Genomic DNA, 21,686 nt, shown 5'->3' on the forward strand with positions numbered 1-21,686 from the left:
GAATGCAGAATAAAGTGCTACACTTACTGAGAAAATGCAGTGCAAGCAGACAAGGCCACAACGTGGTAGATTATAAGGTCAAGAATCCATCTTTATACTGGAGGACTGTTCAATAGTCTTATAGCAGCGGGATAGGTGTCCTTGAGCCTTGTGGTGCAGCCTTTCAGGCTTTTTGGATCTTCTGCTCGATTGGAGGGGGGAGAAGAGAGAAGGTCGGGGGAGTGGGGAAGTCAATCCCAATCCATCTCCATCAGTGAAAGAAGGAGTTAGGGTTTCTTTGACCTCAAAACAGAGAGATCTGGCCAAATCTACAAATTCATCTATGGAAGGGTAAGATCAAGGTTCAAAGTTCAAAGTACATAAATGTCACTATATACAACCCTGAGATTCATTTTCTTGTGGGCATGGTCAATAAATCTATGGAATAATAACCTTAACAGAATCAATGAAAGACTAGGTCATTCAATCAGTGTGCAACAAGATAACAAACTGTGCAAATACAAAAAGAAAGAAATAATAACAATAATGAATAAATAAGCAATAAATATTGAGAGCATGAGATAAAGAGTCCTTGGAAGTGAGTCTGTTGGTTGTGGGAATATTTCAATGATGGGGCAAGTGAAGTTATCCCCTTTGGTTCAAGAGCCCGATGGTTGTGGGGTGATAACTGTTCCTGAACGTGGTGCTGTGGGTCCTGAGGCTGGAAATTTGAAACCAACGCAATGGCTCGAAAGGCTTGAATAGACAGTTATTACCGCATCTCATCCGCATCGACCTTGTTGTAACGCAGGTTCAGTCCGGAAATGCCCTGGCTGTGCAGCGCGGTGGCATTTTGCTTCATGGAGGAGAAGTGCTGGAAGCCCGGGGCCAGTCGTTGAACCAGCCACCTGTCTTCTTCAGGGAGCCACATCACCTGAAATACGGCAGCAGACACTCCCAGTTTATCCTCTTCATCTAACACGTCATGAGTCAAAATTCAACATCTCCACCAGCCTTTGTGTGATGAAGTTTTCCTTAATTTCTTAGAATCATGGAGAACTGCCGCACAGAAGCAGGTGCTCAGAGAAGAATAAAGATATCAATGAGATAGAAAACATGCAGAGAAAGTTTACAAAGATGTTGACAGGACTTAAGGACCTGAGTTATAGGGGAAGGCTGAATTGATTAGGACTTTATTCCCTAGAGCGTAGCAGGATGAGGGGAGACTTGATAGAGGAATACACAATTATGAGGGGTACAGACAGAGTAAAGCAGGTTTTATTCTGCTGAGTTAGAAAAAACTAGAGGTCATGGGTTAAGGGTGAAAGGTGAAATGCTTAAGGGGACCATGAGGGGGAATTTCTTCATTCAAGGGGTGGTGAGAGTGTGGAACGAGCTGCCAGTGGTGGATGCGGGCTTGATTTCAACATTTAAGAGAAGTTTGGATAGGTGCATGAATGTGAGGGGTATGAAGGATATGGTTTGGGTGCAGGTAATTGGGACTAGTCACAATAAGAGTTCAGCCTGGACTAGATGGGCCGAAGGGACTGTTTCTGTGCTGCAGTGCTCTATGACTCTATGACCGATTAAGGTAATGAGTGTTTATCTAATTGGTAATTAACAATAATAAGTGGAGTGTTTTGGCAGTAGCCAGATGCTGGGGGACTCACTGACCTGTCCCTCTTCCCCAACAGACACAGCTCGGCAACGCAAGCACCAGAGAAAACAAGCCACAGCGCACTCACCATCTCCTGGGGGATCCCTGATTCCAGGATGGCTTCCAGCGTGATGTTGATCCAGGTGGAGTGGAAGGGGTGCCCAGCCGGGGGCCTCCAGAGGTCCAGCATCACCGACTTGTTCTTCCGGGTGGCCAACTGCAACACCTCCACCAAGCGGCAGAGCGACTGGTTCGAAGCCTCCGTGTTATCCTTCTGAGAGAGCTTCCTGGCCGTCCAGAAAGGATCCTCCTGTGGAACAGGTGCAAGTGGACGTGATACATGGTCCTTACCAATTCCCGGAAACGGTAACCAGTTTTTACCGAAGCGCCATAGGAAGCATCCTCTCTGGATGCATCACAGCAACTGTTTCTTTTTGTACTAGACACATCAAACACAAATCACAACTCACAGCGCAAGTAAACAATGTCGGGCAGTCAGAACAACTGACAGGCACAGTGGTAACAGTAAAATGTTTTGACTAGATGGCGTCAGCATTTAGCGGGCCAGTAGTTTATTAACAATGAGCTACTGGCCTCCATTCTGTGTTTATTGTTACAATTTGTAACAGTGATGTAATTTAACTCCCAGAAATATTCACAGAGGATGTGGAAGGTATAGACTCAAAAGTCACAGAGTGATAAGGTACGGATACAGGCCATTCAACCCAACCAGTCCATGCCAACCACGGTGCCCACCCAACAAGTCCCAGATTCCTGCATTTGGCCTATACCCCTCCAAGCCCCACCTTACCTAAGAGCTTCATAAAGGACACTTCAGTACCTGCCTCAACCACTCCCACTGGCATCTCTGTGAGAAACTGTTGTCCCTGATGTTCATTTTAAATGTTTCCAGTCTCACCGTAAACCTCAGCACCCTAGTTTTGGTCTCCCTTACCCTGGGGATCCTCCTATAGAAAATGGGCCATCACATCTATGCTGCTTCCACTCCACCGCTCATTAAGATCCTGTGTGATTGGACTGAAGAGTATCTTCTTCCCTGCTGCTATCGGACTTCTGAACCGACTGGATGGATTTCCCAGAGGCCAACCATTTAAATTTGACTATTCATCCCCATTCTGACACCTCCTCTTCTGCCATAATGAAACTACACTCATGGTGGGTCACCTCCAACCTGATGGCACGAACATTAATCTCTCTAAGTTCTGGTAACTTCTCCCCCTTCCTCTTCTCTCTTTTTCCATTTTCCATTTTGATTCCCCTCTTACCCGTTCCTTTCTCTTCACCTGCCCATCAGTTCCCTTTGGTTCCTCTCCCCCTTCCCTTTCACCTATGGGCCACCCTTCTCCCCATCAGATTCCTTCTTCTTCCACCTATCACCTCCCAGCTTCTTACTTCATCCTCCTTCCCCACCCATCCAATCAGCTTCCCCCTCACATGGTGTCACCTATCACCTCCCAGCTTCTTACTTCATCCTCCTTCCCCACCCATCCAATCAGCTTCCCCCTCACATGGTGTCACCTATCACCTCCCAGCTTCTTACTTCATCCTTCCTTCTCCACCCATCCAATCAGCTTCCCCCTCACTTGTTCTCACCAATCACCCTCCAGCATGTCCTCCTTCCCCTCCCCCCACATTCTTACTTCTGCCTCCTTTCTTTCCAGTCCTGGTGAAGGGTCTTGACCCAAGATGTTGACTGTGTTTTTCTCTCTATAGATTCTTTCTGACCGGCTGAGTTCCTCCAGAATTTTGTGGGTGTGACTCTGGATTTCCAGCATCTGCTTGAACTGGTGATTGTTGGGGAAGGGGAACTCAATAGGGAGGATGGGGGCAGTTTTGCAAGGAAGGGGGAGGAGGGTACTGGACAGGAGAGGAGAGTGGACCCACCTGGAAGAACCAGCGGCCTGCGTTCAGACTTCTCAGGTCCGTCCAGTTGAACGTGGCAGCATTGTCAGAGGCCCGGTCGGGAAAGACCTCCTCCACGTTGGTAGTCCGTCGCAGAGTGGTGTCGTGGACCACGAATAGGACCCCATCGTAACTTGAAAAACAGATAACAGGAGAAATCAGCCAATGGATGGAGGGATATTTGTAGAGCGCTGCGGGTCGGGTTAGTGGGGTGCCTGGCGTGTTTACCTGGGGCCTTTCCTGGCTACAATGTTAATCAAACCATAAGACACAAGAGTAAAATAAGGCCATTCAGCCCATCAGAACTGCTGCACCACTTGGTAATGAGTGATTTATTTTCCCTCCCAATCCAATTAAAGAGTCTAAAGTTAAAGATTAGCTTTATTTGTCACATGTACATCAAAAAATACAGTGAAATGTGTCGTTTTCATAAATGACCATCAGTCCGAGGATGTGCTGGGGGCAGTCCACAAGTATCATCATGCTATTGGTGTTGACATAGCATGCCCACAACATATTAACTCCAGCCCGTACATCCCTCGAATGGGGGAGGAAACCGAAGCAGCTGGAGAAAGCCCACATGGTAATGGGGAGAATGTACAAACTTCTTACAGGTGGTGGCGGGGAGGGATTGAACGCTGATTGCTGGCACGGTAAACCATTACACTAACCAAATATGCTACCATGCTAACCTTGCTCTTACTTTCTCCCCAAAACATTTGACACCCTGTCTATTCAATACTCTATCAACCTCCACTTTAAATATATCCCATGACTTGGCTGCCATCGCCATTGGTGGCAATAAATTCCACATCCTCTGGGTAAAGAAATTCCTCCTCATCTCTGTTCTAAAGGGACAGCCTCCTCTTCTGTGGCTGTGCCCTCAGATTCTAAACTCCCCCACAACGGGAAACATCCTCTCCACATCCACTCGATTGAAGCTTTTCAATGTCTGATATGTTTCAATGAGATCACCCCTCATTCTCCAAAACTCCAGCAAGTACAGGCCCAGAGCCATCAAACACTCCTCATATGTTAACCCTTTCATTCCTGGGATCATCCTTGTGAGCTTCCTCTGGACCCTCTCCAATGCCAGCACATCCTTTCTTACATCAGGGGCCCAAAACTGTTCGCAATACTCCCTTTACACCTCTGATTTCTAAATTTTCTCTCTGTTTAGACTCCGTTATTCCTTCTACCAAAGTGCATGACCAGACAGTTCCCAACACTGTATTCCACCTGCCACCTCTTTGCCCATTCTCCTAATCTGTCCAAGTCTTTCTGCAGAGTCCCTGCTTCCCTGTGTAAAGTAGGACAATCTTCTGTCCGTGCGAGTATCTTCCCTGAGAGGCTGGCTGCAGGGTGGGTGCCTGGTGCACAGCAAGATCCTACCAGTGATGATTCAATGCTCGGCACAGCAACCTCCCGCACCACTCACCTTACAGTGATGTTCACAAAGAAGCCACTCGCTTGCTGTTCGACCGCCCTCTGGAAGGACATCAGGGTATTCTCCGGGGCTAGCTGAGGAGAGAGGTAATAGGGGATAGAGATTACCACAAGGCCGGGGAGGTCAGTCAGCAGAGGCACCCTCCTGAGGTGCACTGGGCCATGGAGAAACGGGCCCTTTGACCTAACATGCCCATTCCGTCCAAAAGCTAGTCCCACAGAGGCCACATTCCTCTCAACCTTTCCTGTCTATAAACTGTCCATAAAGACAATTGTCTTTAAAGGTTATAGTTAGATTTAGATTTATTTATTCATTTATCACACAAGCGGTGAAACATATAGTGAAATATGTTGTTTGTGTTAACAACCGACACAATCTGAGGACGTGCTGGGGGCAGCCCACAAGTATCACCACACATTCCAGTGCCAACATAGCATGTCCACAATTAGCAGAACACGCAGCCAACATACAAGGAACAACAACAAAACAAACCCCTTGTCCTTCATCCCCCACACACACAATCTGGCCTCCAACCCCCAGACTCACAAGCTTCAGGAGTCTGACTTCTGGGCATCGAACCCTGTACTGCTGATCACGGGCCTCCAACTTCAGACTTGCTGATCACAAACCTCCAAACCCAGCACCTGCCAACCAACCTCAGGCCTCAAAACTTGGGATTCGCTGACCTCAGACTCCAACCCCGGGACTCCCTGACGTCAGTGATCACTACTTCTTGTTCTTGGAGCCCAGACCTCAGATTTCCATCCTTGGTGATCACTGGCCTTCGACTTTGGAGCACTGTGACCTGAACTCCAAAGTCCAGCTCCTTCCTCTACCTCTTCACTTGCTGCCCTTGATCCCTCACGTCATCACTGTCCCAACCCCTAATCTGCCACGCCTTCCCCAAAAGCTATCATTACAAACCTTAAACAAGTCTGAACCACAAACCCGATGGCCATCACCCGATGGCCATCTTGAAATTGAGCTCCCACCTCAACCACATCCTCTGGCACCCTCGTTCCACCAGACTCTGTGTGAAAAGTGGCCTCTCAGATCTCCTAGCAGTCTTTCCCTCATCACCTTAAACTAACGGTTTCTAGTTTAGACTCCTGTACATCGGAGAATGCAGTCTGCAACCTTTATTATGGCCGTTGTCATTTCATAACCCTCCATATTGGCACACTTCAGCCTCCTTCACCCCAGAGAAAACTGCACCAGCCTACCTAAACTCCCCTTCGCACTCAAACCCTCCCGGGCTGGTATCATCCTCCGGAAACTTTCCTGCTCACCCTCTGAATCAGACTCAGGTTTACTATCACTGGCTTATGTTGTGAAATTTGTTGCTTTGCAGCAGCAGTACATTACAATATATAAAACATACTATTACATGTAATACGAAATATACTCTGTGGCCATTAGTCCATTCACTTCAAGGTTCAACGTGCTGTGCATTCAGAGATGCTCTCCTGCACAACATTGTTGTAACGGTGTCCTGCCGAAGGGCCTCGGTCTGAAACATTGACTGTACTTTTTTCCATAGATGCTGCCTGGCCTGCTGAGTCCCTCCAGCAGTTTGTGTGTGTTGCTCGGATTTCCAGCATCTGCAGATTTTCTCTTGTCTGTTGCCTTTCTGTCAGCTTGAACCAGTTCAGCCATTCTCCTTCGACCTCTCTCATTAACGAGATATTTTTGCCCAGAGTACTGTCGGTCACCAAATGACTTTTGGGGTTTTTTTCAGCACCTTTTTCCGTAAACTCTAGAGCAGGGGTTCCCAACTTATGCCAAGGACCCCTACCATTAACCCTGAGGATCTGTCCTAGGCCCAGCATATTGATACAACCAGAAAGAAGGCACATCAGTGGCTCTGCTTTGTAAGGAGTTCTTCCAGGGGATTGTTTGATCCAGAATTCAGACCAGAATCAGGTTTATTATCACTGTCTTTTATGACATGTTGGGTGGCAGGGTGAGGGAGTACCAAAGGAGGAGTAAGCTATTCCTATCCTCCCTTTAGACCACAGTTCACCCTTGGGCAAGGTGAAGCACCTGCTTAGCCCCCGATCAGGGTCATGTGAAGCCACGGGAGCAGGTGGTGGATGGTCGTTTGAGCAGCTGGTGCACATCACAAGTCCTGGTTATGTGACTACTGACGCCAGGTAGATAATCTCTGGAGAGTATTGATAATGTCTGGGATCACCCATCTAGTACAGACACTGCCCAGAAGAAGGCAAAGGGCAAACAACTTCTGTAGAAAAAATGACCCAGAACAATAATAATAATGGAAAGACCATGACCGCCCATGGCACATAACAAACAAACAAATATTATGTGAATTGCTTTTGCTTTGCAGCAGTACAGTGCTAGACATAAAATATACCATAAATGATAATAGGGGTAGCATCTTTGGTGAAAGGGCTTGTTGGTCAAAGGCAGTTCACTCACCTTTGGTCCCCAGCAGATACTCAGCTCTCACCTGTGGCTGCAAGTAGTGGATACAGCCCAGTCCATCACAGGCAAAGCCCTGTCCACCACTGAGCACGTCCACACAGAGCACTGTCACAGGAAAGCAAGGACCTCCACCACCCACACCATACTCTCTTCTCATGGCTACCATCGGGCAGGAGGTTCAGGAGCCTTGGGTTCCACACCACCGGGTTCAAGAACAGTTGTCACCCCAAAACCATCAGGCTCCTGAACCAGCATGGACAGCTTCACTCACCTCAACTCTGAACTGATTCCACAACCTACACATTCACTTTCAAGGACTCTTTATAATTCAGTGTTTTGTTTATATTTGCACAGTTTGTCTTCCTTTCAACATTGGCTATGTCTGTTTATGTACAATTTTTTGTAAATTCTGTTTTTTTTCATGTGAATGCCTGCAAGAAAATGAATCTCAAAGCAGTATATGGTGGCATATACATTCTTTGATCATATATTTACTTTGAAGTTTGAGTTTGGAGAGATTTGGTATGTGACAAGTTTCTGCAGATGGAGCATTCTGGCTGGTTGCATCTGATATGGAGGCTCCAATGCACACGATGGCAAGAGGTTTCAGGAGGTTGTAGACTCAGCCATCTCCATTAGCGGCACAACCCTCCCCAGCCTCAAGGACATCTTCAAAAGGTGGTGACTCAAGAAAGCAGCATGCATCATTAAGGGCCCGCACCGTCCAGGACATGCCCTCTTCATGTTACGGGGAGGAGATTCAGGAGCCTGAAAACACACACTGAAAGATTCAGGGACAGCTTCAGATTTCAAGGTTCAAAGTTCAAATTCTAGGTGAATTTATTATCAAAGTACAAATATGTCACCATATACAACCCTGAGACTCATTTTATGGTGGGCATTCATAGTAGATAGAAAGCAACACAATGGAATCAATGGAAACCACACTCAACAAAGATGGGCAAACAACCACACTGCAAAAGAGAACAAACTATGCAAATACAAAAATTTTTTAAAAGCCATCTAATAATAATAAATAAATAAGCAATAAATATCGAGAACATGAACCTACAGGAAGGATGTAAACAAGGTTGAAAGAATGCAGCAAAAACTTACAAGGATGTTGCCGGGTCTGGAGTTAGAAGAAAAAGTTGAGTAGGTTAGAACTTTATTATTTAGAACATCGAAAATAAAAGTGAATTTGATAGAGGTTATCAAAATCATGACGGTATAGACAGGGTAAATACAAGCAGGTGTTTTTCGCTGAGGTTGGGTGGTTGGTTTTTCCAGAGGTCATGGGTTAAAGGTGAAAGGTGAGAAGTTTAAAGGAGAACATGAGGGAAACTTCTTCACTCAGTGGGTGATGAGTGTGTGGAATGAGCTGCCAGCACAAGTGGTCCATGTGGGCTCGATTTCAACGTTCAAGAGAAGTTTGGATAGGTACATGGATAGTAGGGGTATGGATGGCTATGGTCCCAGTGCATGTCAATGGGAGTAGGCAATTTAAATAGTTTTGGCAAGGACTAGATAGGCTGAAGGCCTGTTTCTGTGCTGTACTTCTCTATCAGCTGAAGAGTCCTTGAAAGCAAGTACATAGTTTGTGTGATCAGTGTTGGGTTGAGTGAAGTTATCCCCTTTGGTTCAAAGGCTGATGGTTGTTGGGTAATAACTGTTCCTGAACCTGGTGGTGTGAGTCCTGAGGCTCCTGTATCTCCTCCCTGATGGCAGAAGGAGAAGAGAGAAGACAAAGGTTCTTCTGAACCGGACGTGAACACTGCACTTTGCACTATTTTTTTGCTCTGTACTGCTGCTGCCAAACAACATATTTCACATCAGATAAGAGAGTTAAAAAACCTGATTCTGATTCCAATTTAATGATGTCCCTCTGCCATCGGATTGCTGAATGGACAATGAACCCAGCAACATTACCTCAGTACTTTTTCCTCTCTCCCAGTTTCACCCATCACCTTGTGTTTCTCTCTTTCCTCCCCCACCTTTTAAAGCTACTCCTCATTTTTTTTTCTCTCCTATTCCGCTGAAGGGTCTCGGCATGAAACGTCGACTGTACTTTTTTCCATAGATGCTGCCTGGCCTGCTGAGTTCCCCCAGCATTTTGTGTGTGTTACTGTGGATTTCCAGCATCTGCAGATTTTCACTTGTTTGTGAACATTACCTCAGTACTTTTCCCTCTCATTTTGCACTACTTATTAAATTTTATTTTGTTATATATACTTATGATAATTTATAATTGTTATTATTAAGTGTTGCTATGTACTGCTGCCACAAAACAATAAATTTCAATACATATATTAAACCTGATTCTGATTCCTGGAACCTGGAGGGAAAAACAATCTCCTGGAGGAAATCTAACCGGTTGATCTGCATCTGTAGCTAGAAAGGAGTTGTCGACCTTTCAGGACGAAACCCTGCGTCAGGGCTCGTTGCAAATTTCCAAGCCTTAGATAGGATCGATTCCAAAAATGTGAAGATATCAGGTTCAGAGGGGTGGGGATCTCACCACGTTCCTGCCGTTGCCCATCAGATGCAAACCACAGCTCAAAAGGCGCAAATCTCACAATGGCCACATGGTGGCGAAAGACAGTAACTTTTCAAATAATGCTGAAAGAAAATATTTCTACATTGGAATCGCAAATGAGAATCTCTGCTCTTGACAAGCGCTGAATTTAATTACTTATCATGTATTTCGCAGATGAGTAAAGAGAAAGCTTCACACTGTTCAACCCGGGCTTTCACTGCTTTGGAGAGGGAGCTCTATTCAAAAGTTCGAAGTACATGTATTATCGAAGTACTCAAATGTTATCATATACAACCCTGAGATTGGAGATTACTTTCTTGCAGATTTTACGGAAAACATGAGATGAAGAGCGTTTGCAAGTGAATGCATAGGTTGTGGAACAGTTCAGTTTCGGGATGAATGAAGCTGAGTGAAGTTATTCCCTCTGTTTCAGGAGCCTGATGACTGAGGGGCAGTGACTATTGATGAACCTGGTGGTTTGAGTCCTGAGGCTCCTGTACCTCCTTTCTGATGGCAGCAGTGAGAAGAGAGCGTGGCCTGGGTGACGGGGATCCCTGATGATGGATGCTGCTTTTGCAATAAGGCTCCATGTAGATGTGCTCAGTGGTGGGGAGTGGGTCATCTCCACTATTTTTGTAGGATTTTCCATTCAAGGGCATTGGTGTTTCCAGACCAGGTTGTGATGCAGGCAGTCAATATACTCTCCATCACACATCCATAGAGGATTGTCAAGGTTGCAAAGTTCTAAGGAAGTAGAGGTGCTGCTGGGGTCAGGGCAGGTCCCCTGCAATGATAACACCAAGGAATTTAGAACTGCTGACCCTCTCAAAATCGGATGAGGACTGGTTCGTCGTTACTGCAGCTCTTCTGTACGTCACGTCCTGGGTGCAGCACCTAAGTGCCATTACAAAGAAGGCACTGCAGCCCCTCTACTTTCTGAGAAGTTTGCAACCAACTTCAAGAGGTACACACTGGAGAGTACCCTGACTGGTTGCATTATGGCCAGGTATGGGAACACCAATTACCTTGAATGGAAAAGCCCACAAAAAGTAGTGAATACGGCCCAGAAAATCACGGGGAAAGCCCTCCCCACCAATGAGCACACCTAAAGGAATACTGCGCTTCATCAGGACTTCATTGGGTCTCGGCTCGAAACATTGACTATTCTTCTCCATGGATGCTGCCTGACCTGCTGAGTTCCTCCAGCACTTGAGTGTGGTTTGCTCTGGATTTCCGACACCTACAGAATCTCCTGTGTTGAAGAGGGAGTTTCACTCTGCACTGTGAACCCTCTACTGAGAATACAGCAGGCCACGTCTCAATTGTCAGCAGTCCTCATTCTGGTGACAGCTACAGTACATTGTAGCCTCCTATTACAGAAGTATTCCAGGTCCTCATTTCTTGCTGACAGGAAATAGACATTAAAAATAGATTGCAGCCTTCCTTGTCCACTTTGTGTAACAACAAGATCTTATGAAGGATTACCGTAGGGACTGCACATTTTCTGATCCCCCCCAAGAAACCGTCAGAGGCAGAGTAGACTTTGTCCTGTTTGTGCAGGAAGCAGTTTAACAGGCTGCTCTGACAGCAAGTGGAACCACGTGAAAGTCTTGTGCTAAATACGTAGTAATCACTCGGGGATTCACCTGTCAACTCGTCTCTTTATATCTGTTAGCTGCAGCTCAGAGCTTGTAGGTTGTGAGTTAGACCCACCTGCTTAGCCCAGAGCAAATACAGAGTGAAGCTCCCTCTACACTGTCCAAACACACTCCCGGGGTCAGACACAGAGTGAAACTCCCTCCACACTGTCCCATCACACTCCTGGGGTCAGACACAGAGTGAAGCTCCCTCTACACTGTCCCATCACACACCCCCAGGGTCAGACACAGAGTGAAGCTTCCTCTACACTGTCCAAACACACTCCCGGGGTCAGACACAGAGTGAAACTCCCTCCACACTGTCCCATCACACTCCTGGGGTCAGACACAGAGTGAAGCTCCCTCTACACTGTCCCATCACACACCCCCAGGGTCAGACACAGAGTGAAGCTTCCTCTACACTGTCCAAACACACTCCCGGGGTCAGACACAGAGTGAAACTCCCTCCACACTGTCCCATCACACTCCTGGGGTCAGACACAGAGTGAAGCTCCCTCTACACTGTCCCATCACACACCCCCAGGGTCAGACACAGAGTGAAGCTTCCTCTACACTGTCCAAACACACTCCCGGGGTCAGACACAGAGTGAAGCTCCCTCTACACTGTCCCATCACACACTCCCAGAGTCAGACACAGAGTGAAGCTCCCTCTACACTGTCCTATCACACACTCCCAGGGTCAGACACAGTGTGAATCTCCCTCTACACTGTTCCATCACACACTCCCGGGGTCAGACACAAGAGTGAAACTTACTCCACACTGTCTCATCACACACTCCCGGGGTCAGACACAGAGTGAAGCTCCCTCCACACTATCCCATCACACACTCCTGGGATCAGACACAGAGTGAAGCTCGCTCTACACTGTCCCATCACACACTCCTGGGATCAGACACAGAGTGAAGCTCCCTCTACACTGTCCCATCACAAACTCCCGGGGTCAGACACGGAGTGAATCTCCCTCCACACTGTCCCATCACACACTCCTGGGATCAGACACAGAGTGAATCTCCCTCTACACTGTCCCATCACACACTCCTGGGATCAGACACAGAGTGAAGCTCCCTCTACACTGTCCCATCAGACACTCCTGGGATCAGACACAGAGTGAAGCTCCCTCTACACTGTCCCATCACACACTCCCAGGGTCAGACAGAGAGTGAAGCTCCCTCTACACTGTCCCATCACACACTCCCGGGGTCAGACACAGAGTGAAGCTCCCTCCACACTGTCCCATCACACACTCCCGGGGTCAGACACAGAGTGAAGCTCCCTCCACACTTTTGAAGAAACTTTGCAGTAAAGCAGCAATGGATCTGCAGAAGCTGTGGATTTGCTGCACCTGCAGAATCTCTTGTGTTCATGATCTGTTGTTTCACTGCGAAGTCTCTTCGAGGGATGCCGGCCCTGAAGAAGTTTAGATCTTCTCTTCGATGGGAGTTCAGTGAGATCCTCTCTCACTGCTCCCCCTCTGTGATCTCTGCTGCCCTCTGACTCTTTGAACATGTCCTCACCCAGATGTGCTATGACAGGCACATACTTCCCCTCCTTCCATTGCCCTCCCCACTTCCTCATTCCCCTGCCCCTCCACCTTCTCATTCCCCTGCCCCCCACTTTCTCATTCCCCTGCCCTCCCCAAGTTCACATTCCCCTGCCCCCCCACCTTCTCATTCCCCGCCCCCACTTTCTCATTCCCCTGCCCTCCCCACGTTCACATTCCCCTGCCCCCCCACCTTCTCATTCCCCGCCCCCCACTTTCTCATTCCCCTGCCCTCCCCACGTTCACATTCCCCTGCCCCCCCACCTTCACATTCCCCTGCCCCCCCACCTTCACATTCCCCTGCCCCCCCCACCTTCACATTCCCCTGCCCTACCCACCTTCTCATTTCCCTGCTCTCCCCATATTCTTATTCCCCTGCCCTACCCACCTTCTAGTTCCCCTGCACTCCCCACATTCTCATTCTCCTGCCCTCCCCACATTCTCATTCTCCTGCCCTCCCCACATTCTTATTCCAGCCCCTTCCCCCTTCTTTTCAAGTCCTGATGAAGGCTCTCAGCCTTACATATCAACCGTTTATTCATTTCCATAGATGTTGCCTGACCTGCCAAGTTCCTCCAGCATTTTGTGTCGTTATCTCATGGGCTGCTGCAGGCAGGCCAGGGCAACTTGCTGCCTGACTTTCGCTAGTTCTTCAGTCAGCGGTTACCTACCATCGGCGCACCTCCATTTCCGATGACATCTGGTCTACGGCCCAGTTTCTCCTTGTTCATGATGCATGGCGACCGGATTAACAAAGGCAGCAGGTACAGAGACACAAGGACTCCCAGGTACAGTAGCAGCAAGAAAGTCTGAAAAACTGAGGGCAGACAGGAGCACACCTTCAGCATGCCAATTTCTCTAACTTCCACTTCTCCCTTTTCCCCTTCCCCATTCTGGCTGCCTTCTCACCCCTTCTCTTCTCCTCAACTGCCCACCACTTCCTCAATGTTCTCCTCCTCCTTCCCTTTCTCCCATGATCCACTCTCCATTCCCAACAGATTCCTTCCCCTTCAGCCCTCAACCTCTTCCACCTATACCCCCAGCTTCCTACTTCATCCCTCTTCCGCCCACACACCTTCCCCCTCACCTGGTCTTGCCTATCACCCCCAGCTTCCTACTTCATCCCTCTTCCGCCCACACACCTTCCCCCTCACCTGGTCTTGCCTATCACCCCCAGCTTCCTACTTCATCCCTCTTCCGCCCACACACCTTCCCCCTCACCTAGTCTTGCCCTTCTTCCCACATTCTTATTCTAGCTTCTATCCTCGTCTTTTCCAGTCAATGGGATTAGTTCAGGTAGACAACTTGACTCTAACTCTCAACCCTGTGGCTCAAAGGAAATGCTTAGCCCTTGAGTAATGGTTCATAAAAGTCACTCCGTTTAATGTACTGTACGCTAGGACGTTTTCCTGGGAGCATAGGAGAATGAAGGGAGATTTGATAGAGGTATCCAAAATTATGAGGGGTATAGAACAACTTCTTCCCCTTTTCCATCTGATCTGAATGGACACTAAACCCATGAACACAACCTCACTACTTTTTAATTTCTATTTTTGCTCTTCTTATTTAATATAACTATTTAATATATATACTTACTGTAATTCACATTTTTCTCTTATTTTGTATTGCAATATTCTGCTGCAGCAAAGACAACAAATTTCCACGACATATGCCAGTGCTATGAAACCAGATTCTGATTCCCAGAAATGCAAGCAAGCTTTTTTCACTGAGGTTGGTTGAGACTACAAATAGAGGTCATACGATGCCTATAAAAAGTATTCACTCTGCCTTAAAAATTTTATTGTTTTAGATCACTTTGTAGAGATCTGTTTTCACTTTGACACAAAAGATGCATTTTCTGTTGATCAGTGTCAAAAAAGCCAAATTAAATCCACTGTGATTTACTGTTGTAAAAAACAATAAAACATGAAAACTTCCATGTGGAGGGAATGAATACCTTTTATAGGCACTGTAGGTTACAGGTGCAAGGTGAAATACTTAAGGGGGGATTTCTTCTCTCAGAGAGTGGCGTGAGTGTGGAACGAGTTTGGTTCACATGAACCAGGATGGCTGAAGAACCTACTTCTGTACTCTACCACCCTCTGATTCTATCTCACTGAATGTGGCCAACCTTCCAGTCAGTCTTTTCCCCAGGGAATGGCAACCAAAGGCATGGGTTTAGGGAGAGAGTAAAGACATTTAATAGAGACCGAGGGCAAACTTTTCACCCGGGGGTGGTCAGTACTTGGACAAACTTCCAGAGGATGTGGCTGAGGCCACATTTAAAAGAGACTTTTAAAGAAGCCAACAGTTAGAAGACACTTGGACAGGTTGGGTAAGTTTTTGAGGGACATGGGCCAAATGCAGGCAAAAGGGATTTCTTGATAGGAATCTTGGGTCAGTATAGATCAGCTGGGCCGAAGGGCCTGTTTCTGCAGCATATGATACCACAACTCAGATCAAACAAAAGAATGAGAGGAGATGAAAACACACCCATCCACTGCACTGAAAAGTCCTGGGCTGAAGCAGGGTGGTCTAGGAAGACAACGGTGGACAGTACATACCTATTCTCTCTGAGCGAGCAAACTGCCCAGCAACCAGCCAGGCCAGCAACGTTACCACAGCAACTGCACCGATATGAAGGAAGGGTGCGGTGGCCTGTGCAGGGGAAGAAAGGAAAAATGAAATCAGTTTATAGACATTGGAACATTTACAGATACCACCTCAATTCCACAGTCTGATACACCAAAAGAGTAAAACACCAATAATCCAGCACCCCCTGGCCTTTCATGGTTCCAGATCTGCAGGCTTTCTAGAAATGATTTTATTTTTGTGGTTCTGTATTCACAGACTTTCTAGAAATATTATTTTATTCATAACCCAATATACTTTTTATTTTTAAATGTCATACACTATTGTGTTCAGTTCTGGTCACCTCATTATTGGAAGGATGTGGAAGCTTCAGAGAGAGTAGAGAAGACGTTCATCAGGATTAGAGAGAATGTCTTATGATGCTAGGTTGAGCGAGCTGCCTCTTTTCCCTTCAGAACAAAGGAGGATGAGAGGTGATATGATAGAGGTGCACAAGATGATGAGGCATAGATTGAGTGGAGAGTCGGAGCCTTTTTCCATCATTAAGGACCCTCACCATCCAGGATATGCCCTCTTCTCAATGCTACCATCAGGGAGGAGGTGCAAGAGCCTGAAAACACACACTCAACATTTTAGGAACAGCTTTGTCCCTCTGCCATCTGATTTCTGAATGAACAATGGACCTCACTATTTTTGCTCTCTTTTTGCAAAACTTATTTAATTTTTATACATATACAGACAGTACTGTGCAAAAGTCTTAGGCACCCTAAGTTTTTTAAGTTTTTTAAATGGCTTCAGATGGTATGGCCCCCACAGAGCCCTGATCTCAACATCATCGAGGCTGTCTGAGATTACCTGGAGAGACAGAAGCAAACAAGAACTGCTCCACCATTTCATCATGGCTGATCCAATTTTCCTCTCAGCCCCAGTCTCCTGCCTTCTCCCTGTGTCCCTTCATGACCTGACCAATCAAAAATCTATCAACCTCTGCCTTAAATATACATAAAGGCTTCCCTCCTCATCTCCATTCTAAAAGACACCCCTCTATTCTGAGGCTATGTCCTCCGGGCTTACACTCTCTGACCATAGGAAACATCCTCTCCACATCCCACTCTGTCGAGGACTTTCACCATTCAATAGGTTTCAACGAGGTCACCCCTCATTCTTCTGAATTCTAGTGAATACAGGCCCAGAACTATCAAACGCTCTTCACTCCTGGAATCATTTTCGTGAAATTCCTTTGAACCTTCTCCAGTTTCAGCAAATCCTTTTTAAGATGAGGGGCCCAAAACTGCTCACAATACTCCAAGTGAGGCCTCACCAGTGCTTTATAAAGTTTCAACATTACATCCTTGCTGGTATATTCTAGTCTTCTTGAAATGAATGCTGACATCACATTTGCGTTTCTCACTATAGATTCAACCTGCAAATTAACTTTTACGGAATCCTGCACAAGAACTATGGAGCTATGAGGGAGGAGCTGGCCAAAGTTCAGTGGAACAATACCCTAGCAGGGAAGACAGTGGAACAACAATGGCAGGTATTTCTGGGAATAACGCAGAAGGTGCAGGATCGGTTCATTCCAAAGAGGAAGAAAGATCCTAAGGGGAGCAAGGGGCGGCCATGGCTGACGAGGGAAGTAAAGGGCAGTATAAAAATAAAAGAGAAGAAGTATAACATAGCAAAGATGAGCGGGAAACCGGAGAACTGGGAAGCTTTTAAAGAGCAACAGAAGATAATAAAAAAGGCAATACGCCAAGAAAAAATGAGGTACGAAGGTAAACTAGCCAAGAATATAAAGGAGGATAGTAAAAGCTTCTTTAGGTATGTGAATAGCAAAAAAATAGTTAAGACCAAAATCGGGCCATTGAGGACAGAAACGGGTGAATTTATTATGGGGAACAAGGAAATGGAAGACGAGTTGAAGAGGTACTTTGGATCTGTCTTCACTAGGGAAGACACAAGCAATCTCCCAGATGTATTAGTGGCCAAAGAACTAGGGTAAAGGATGAACTGAAAGAAATTTATATTAGGCAAGAAATGGTGTTGGATAGACTGTTGAGTCTGAAGGCTGATAAGTCCCCGGGACCTGATGGTCTGCATCCCAGGGTACTTAAAAAGGAGGCTCTAGAAATCGTGGACGCATTGGTAATCATTTTCCAATGTTCTATAGATTCAGGAACAGTTTCTGCTGATTGGAGGGTGGCTAATGTTGTCCCACTTTTCAAGAAAGGAGGGAGAGAGAAAACAGGGAATTATAGACCGGATAGCCTGACATCAGTGGTGGGAAAGATGCTGGAGTCAATTATAAAAGAAGAAATTACAACACATTTGGATAGCAGTAGAAGGATCAGTCCGAGTCAGCATGGATTTATGAAGGGAAAATCATGCTTGACTAATCTTCTGGAGTTTTTTGAGGATGTAACTATGAAAATGGACAAGGGAGAGCCAGTGGATGTAGTATACCTGGACTTCCAGAAAGCTTTTGATTAAGTCCCACATAGGAGATTAGTGGGCAAAATTAGGGCACATGGTATTGGGGGCAGAGTACTGACATGGATTGAAAATTGGCTGGCTGACAGGAAACAAAGAGTAGCGATTAACGGGTCCCTTTCGGAATGGCAGGCTGTGCCCAGTGGGGTACCGCAAGGTTCGGTGCTGGGGCCGCAGCTGTTTACAATATGCATTAATGATTTAGATGAAGGGATTAAAAGTAACATTAGCAAATTTGCTGATGACACAAAGCTGGGTGGCAGTGTGAAATGTCAGGAGGATGTTATGAGAATGCAGGGTGACTTGGACAGGTTGGGTGAGTGGGCAAATGTATGGCAGATGCAGTTTAATTTGGATAAATGTGAGGTTATCCACTTTGGTGCCAAGAACAGGAAGGCAGATTACTATCTAAATGGAGTCAAGTTAGGAAAAGGGGAAGTACAACGAGATCTAGGTCTTCTTGTACATCAGTCAATGAAAGCAAGCATGCAGGTACAGCAGGCAGTGAAGAAAGCTAATGGCATACTGGCCTTTATAACAAGAGGAATTGAGTATAGGAGTAAAGAGGTCCTTCTGCAGCTGTACAGGGCCCTGGTGAGACCCCACCTGGAGTATTGTGTGCAGTTTTGGTCTCCAAATTTGAGGAAGGACATTCTTGCTATTGAGGGAGTGCAGTGTAGGTTCACGAGGTTAAATCCCGGAATGGCGGGACTGTCATATGTTGAAAGATTGGAGCGAATGGGCTTGTATACACTGGAATTTAGAAGGATGAGAGGGGATCTGATTGAAACATATAAGATTATTAAGGGATTGGACACGCTGGAGGCAGGAAGCATTTTCCCGCTGATGGGTGAGTCCAGAACTAGAGGCCACAGTTTAAGAATGGGGGTAGGCCATTTAGAACAGAGATGTGGAAAAACTTTTTCACCCAGAGAGTGGTGGATATGTGGAATGCTCCACCCCAGAAGGCAGTGAAGGCCAAGTGTCTGGATGCATTCAAGAGAGAGTTAGATAGAGCTCTTATAGATAGCAGGGTCAAGGGATATGGGGAGAGGGCAGGAACGGGGTACTGATTGTGTATGATCAGACATGATCACAGTGAATGGTGGTGCTGGCTAGAAGAGCTGAATGGCCTACTCCTGTACCTACTGTCTGTTGTCTATTGGCCTGGATGATGGCTGTGCACAAGGTGTCAGCCACTGTCCTCAGCACCTGGTTATGGTATAATGATAATGCCCTTCCCCCGGAGCTTTTGGGCAGCAGCTGAGGATATGCTCTAGTGTTCCCTTCCCTTGGCACAGGAGTATGCTGGTATTTCAGCCTTGCTGCAGCAGTAGAGGTTCGCTGGGCTTGGCAAGATGTCATAGACCAACTGGATCAGGAACTTGATCTGGACGGGTTCAGCTCGCCAAATTTCCCCCCGCGAGATGCAGCGCTCTGTTTCCTGATTCCATCTTGTCCACACGCTTTGTTGCTGCGTGCCAGCATTCTTCCACAGCAGCTCGTAGCTCCTGCTGAACCAGCTGGTGGCTTGCTCTGCCTTGCACCTTGTCGTAGCAGAATATTGGAGAGCAACCCAAGCCCACCCGCCCTGATGCCATTGAGCCCACTCTGCTGCAGCCATGCTTTGCCTTGTTCAAATGCATCCTGTGCCCTGCACCTCATGCCCATCCTCGCCTCACTGCCAGCATGTCAGAACTTCGGATTGCTGGACCCTCTGTACTGCAGCACCTCTCTTGCACGGGTGACGGGGAGTTCACTCTGTTTGAGTCGAGATGCAGGTGGAACTTAGTAGAATAACAGTTCAGCACAGACTAGATGGCCCGAAGGCCCTGATCTGTGTTGTAGCGCTCTATGACTTGAGTTGGAGAGATCTCTCAAACATCCAATTTGAGTGGCAGGAGATAATTTGCCTCCTTCTACATGGAATTGTTTCCCAAATATAGGATAGAACTCCATTGCAATTGGTCAAACAGCAAGCAAGAGAGAAAACCACTCACAGAATGACCAGGAGATTACACGACTAACCTGAAATGATATCAGAATAATGTCCCATTCCTCCTTCCACATTTGGTTGACTGATACCACGGCCACGAGGAGGGTCACCAAGATCACCATGAGTCCAACCTGCAAGAGCACAGAGAGGCTGGCTATAGGGCAGGTCCAAGGAGCCCTTGGTTAATAATAGGGGTCCATGGCATAAAAAGATTGCACATCCCTGCTGTAAAGGATGATACAATAGGGACATTTAAAGACTCTTAGATAGGCACATGGGTGTAGGAAAATTGAGGGCTATACATGAGGGAAGGGTATATATTTGCCCTTGACAAATACACTCATGGCCTCATCGGACCAGAAGGGTCTGTTACTGTGCGTATGGTCAGTGAGTTGTGGCCATCAGTGTTGGTGCCAGAAGCACGACGGAACCAGCGGGCGACCCAGCACAATCCTCGATGATCTGATTTGATGCAAAGGATGCATTTCATTGTGAACTTCAATGTTTCAATGTACATGTGACATATAAAGCTAAGCTTTAAAAAATCTTTAGAAATATCGGGACATTAAAAAAACTTCAAGCATTGTAACCTGGAGCAGAAGAACAATGTGCTGGAGGAATTCAGCAGGTCAACTGGCATCTGCGTTGGCAGAGGAAAAGTCAATGTTCCATTTGGAGTCTGAGGCAACTTGGCATGTCACCAATTTGTACAGATGTACATGGACAGCATTCTAACTGGCTGCATCACCGTCTGGTGGGGGTGGGGGGGGTCACTGTACAGGATCGGGAAAAAGCCATTCAGAGTTGTAAACTCAGCCAGCTCCATCATGGACGCTAGCCTCCCCAGGTTCGAGGACATCTTCAAGAGATGATCCCTCAAAAATGCTACATCCATTATTAAGGGCCCACATCACCCAGGATATACTCTCTTCTTATTACTACCATCATGGAGGAGGTAGAGGATCCCGAACCATCAGGGTCTTGAATCGGAGGAGATAACTTGACTCAACTTCACTCGCCTCCATCACTGAGCTACTCCCACAACCTATGGACTCATTTTCAAGGACTCTTCATTTCATGTTCCCAATATTTACTGCTTGTTTATTTATTTTTATTATCATTTCTTTTTTTACTGCTGTATTTTCACATTGGCCCGTCCTGTCGTGTATGGCTTTTTGTTGATTCTAGTATGTTTCCTAACTCTGTTGTGAGTGCCCACAAGAAAATGAATCTCAGGGTAGTATATGGTGACATATATGTACTTTGATAATAAATTAACTTTGAAGAAACACACTCAACATTTTTGGAACAGCTTCTTCCCTCCACTATCGGATTTCTGAATGGACAATGAGCCAACCCATGAACACCACCTCACTATTTTGCTCTCTGTTTGCACTATTTATTTAATTTATATAAAGCT

At 46.6% G+C, this 21,686-nt stretch overlaps 1 protein-coding gene across 6 annotated transcripts in view; it reads right to left on the minus strand.

Moving 5' to 3' along the window:
- The window catches only part of gdpd5b (glycerophosphodiester phosphodiesterase domain containing 5b), a 272,763-nt gene that overhangs the window by 40,586 nt on the left and 210,491 nt on the right, over window positions 1-21,686 (minus strand). For all 6 annotated transcript variants that reach the window (XM_059963675.1, XM_059963672.1, XM_059963674.1 and 3 more), the window contains 7 exons: window positions 20,299-20,397; window positions 15,750-15,843; window positions 13,857-14,002; window positions 4,998-5,080; window positions 3,542-3,692; window positions 1,725-1,946; window positions 756-913 (listed from right to left, as the gene is read on the minus strand). In XM_059963675.1, coding sequence (XP_059819658.1) covers window positions 756-913; window positions 1,725-1,946; window positions 3,542-3,692; window positions 4,998-5,080; window positions 13,857-14,002; window positions 15,750-15,843; window positions 20,299-20,397 — 953 coding nt within the window. The remainder of the gene's footprint in view (window positions 1-755; window positions 914-1,724; window positions 1,947-3,541; window positions 3,693-4,997; window positions 5,081-13,856; window positions 14,003-15,749; window positions 15,844-20,298; window positions 20,398-21,686) is intronic.

Source organism: Hypanus sabinus, chromosome 3, assembly GCF_030144855.1.
Source record: "Hypanus sabinus isolate sHypSab1 chromosome 3, sHypSab1.hap1, whole genome shotgun sequence".
NCBI lineage: Eukaryota > Metazoa > Chordata > Chondrichthyes > Myliobatiformes > Dasyatidae > Hypanus > Hypanus sabinus.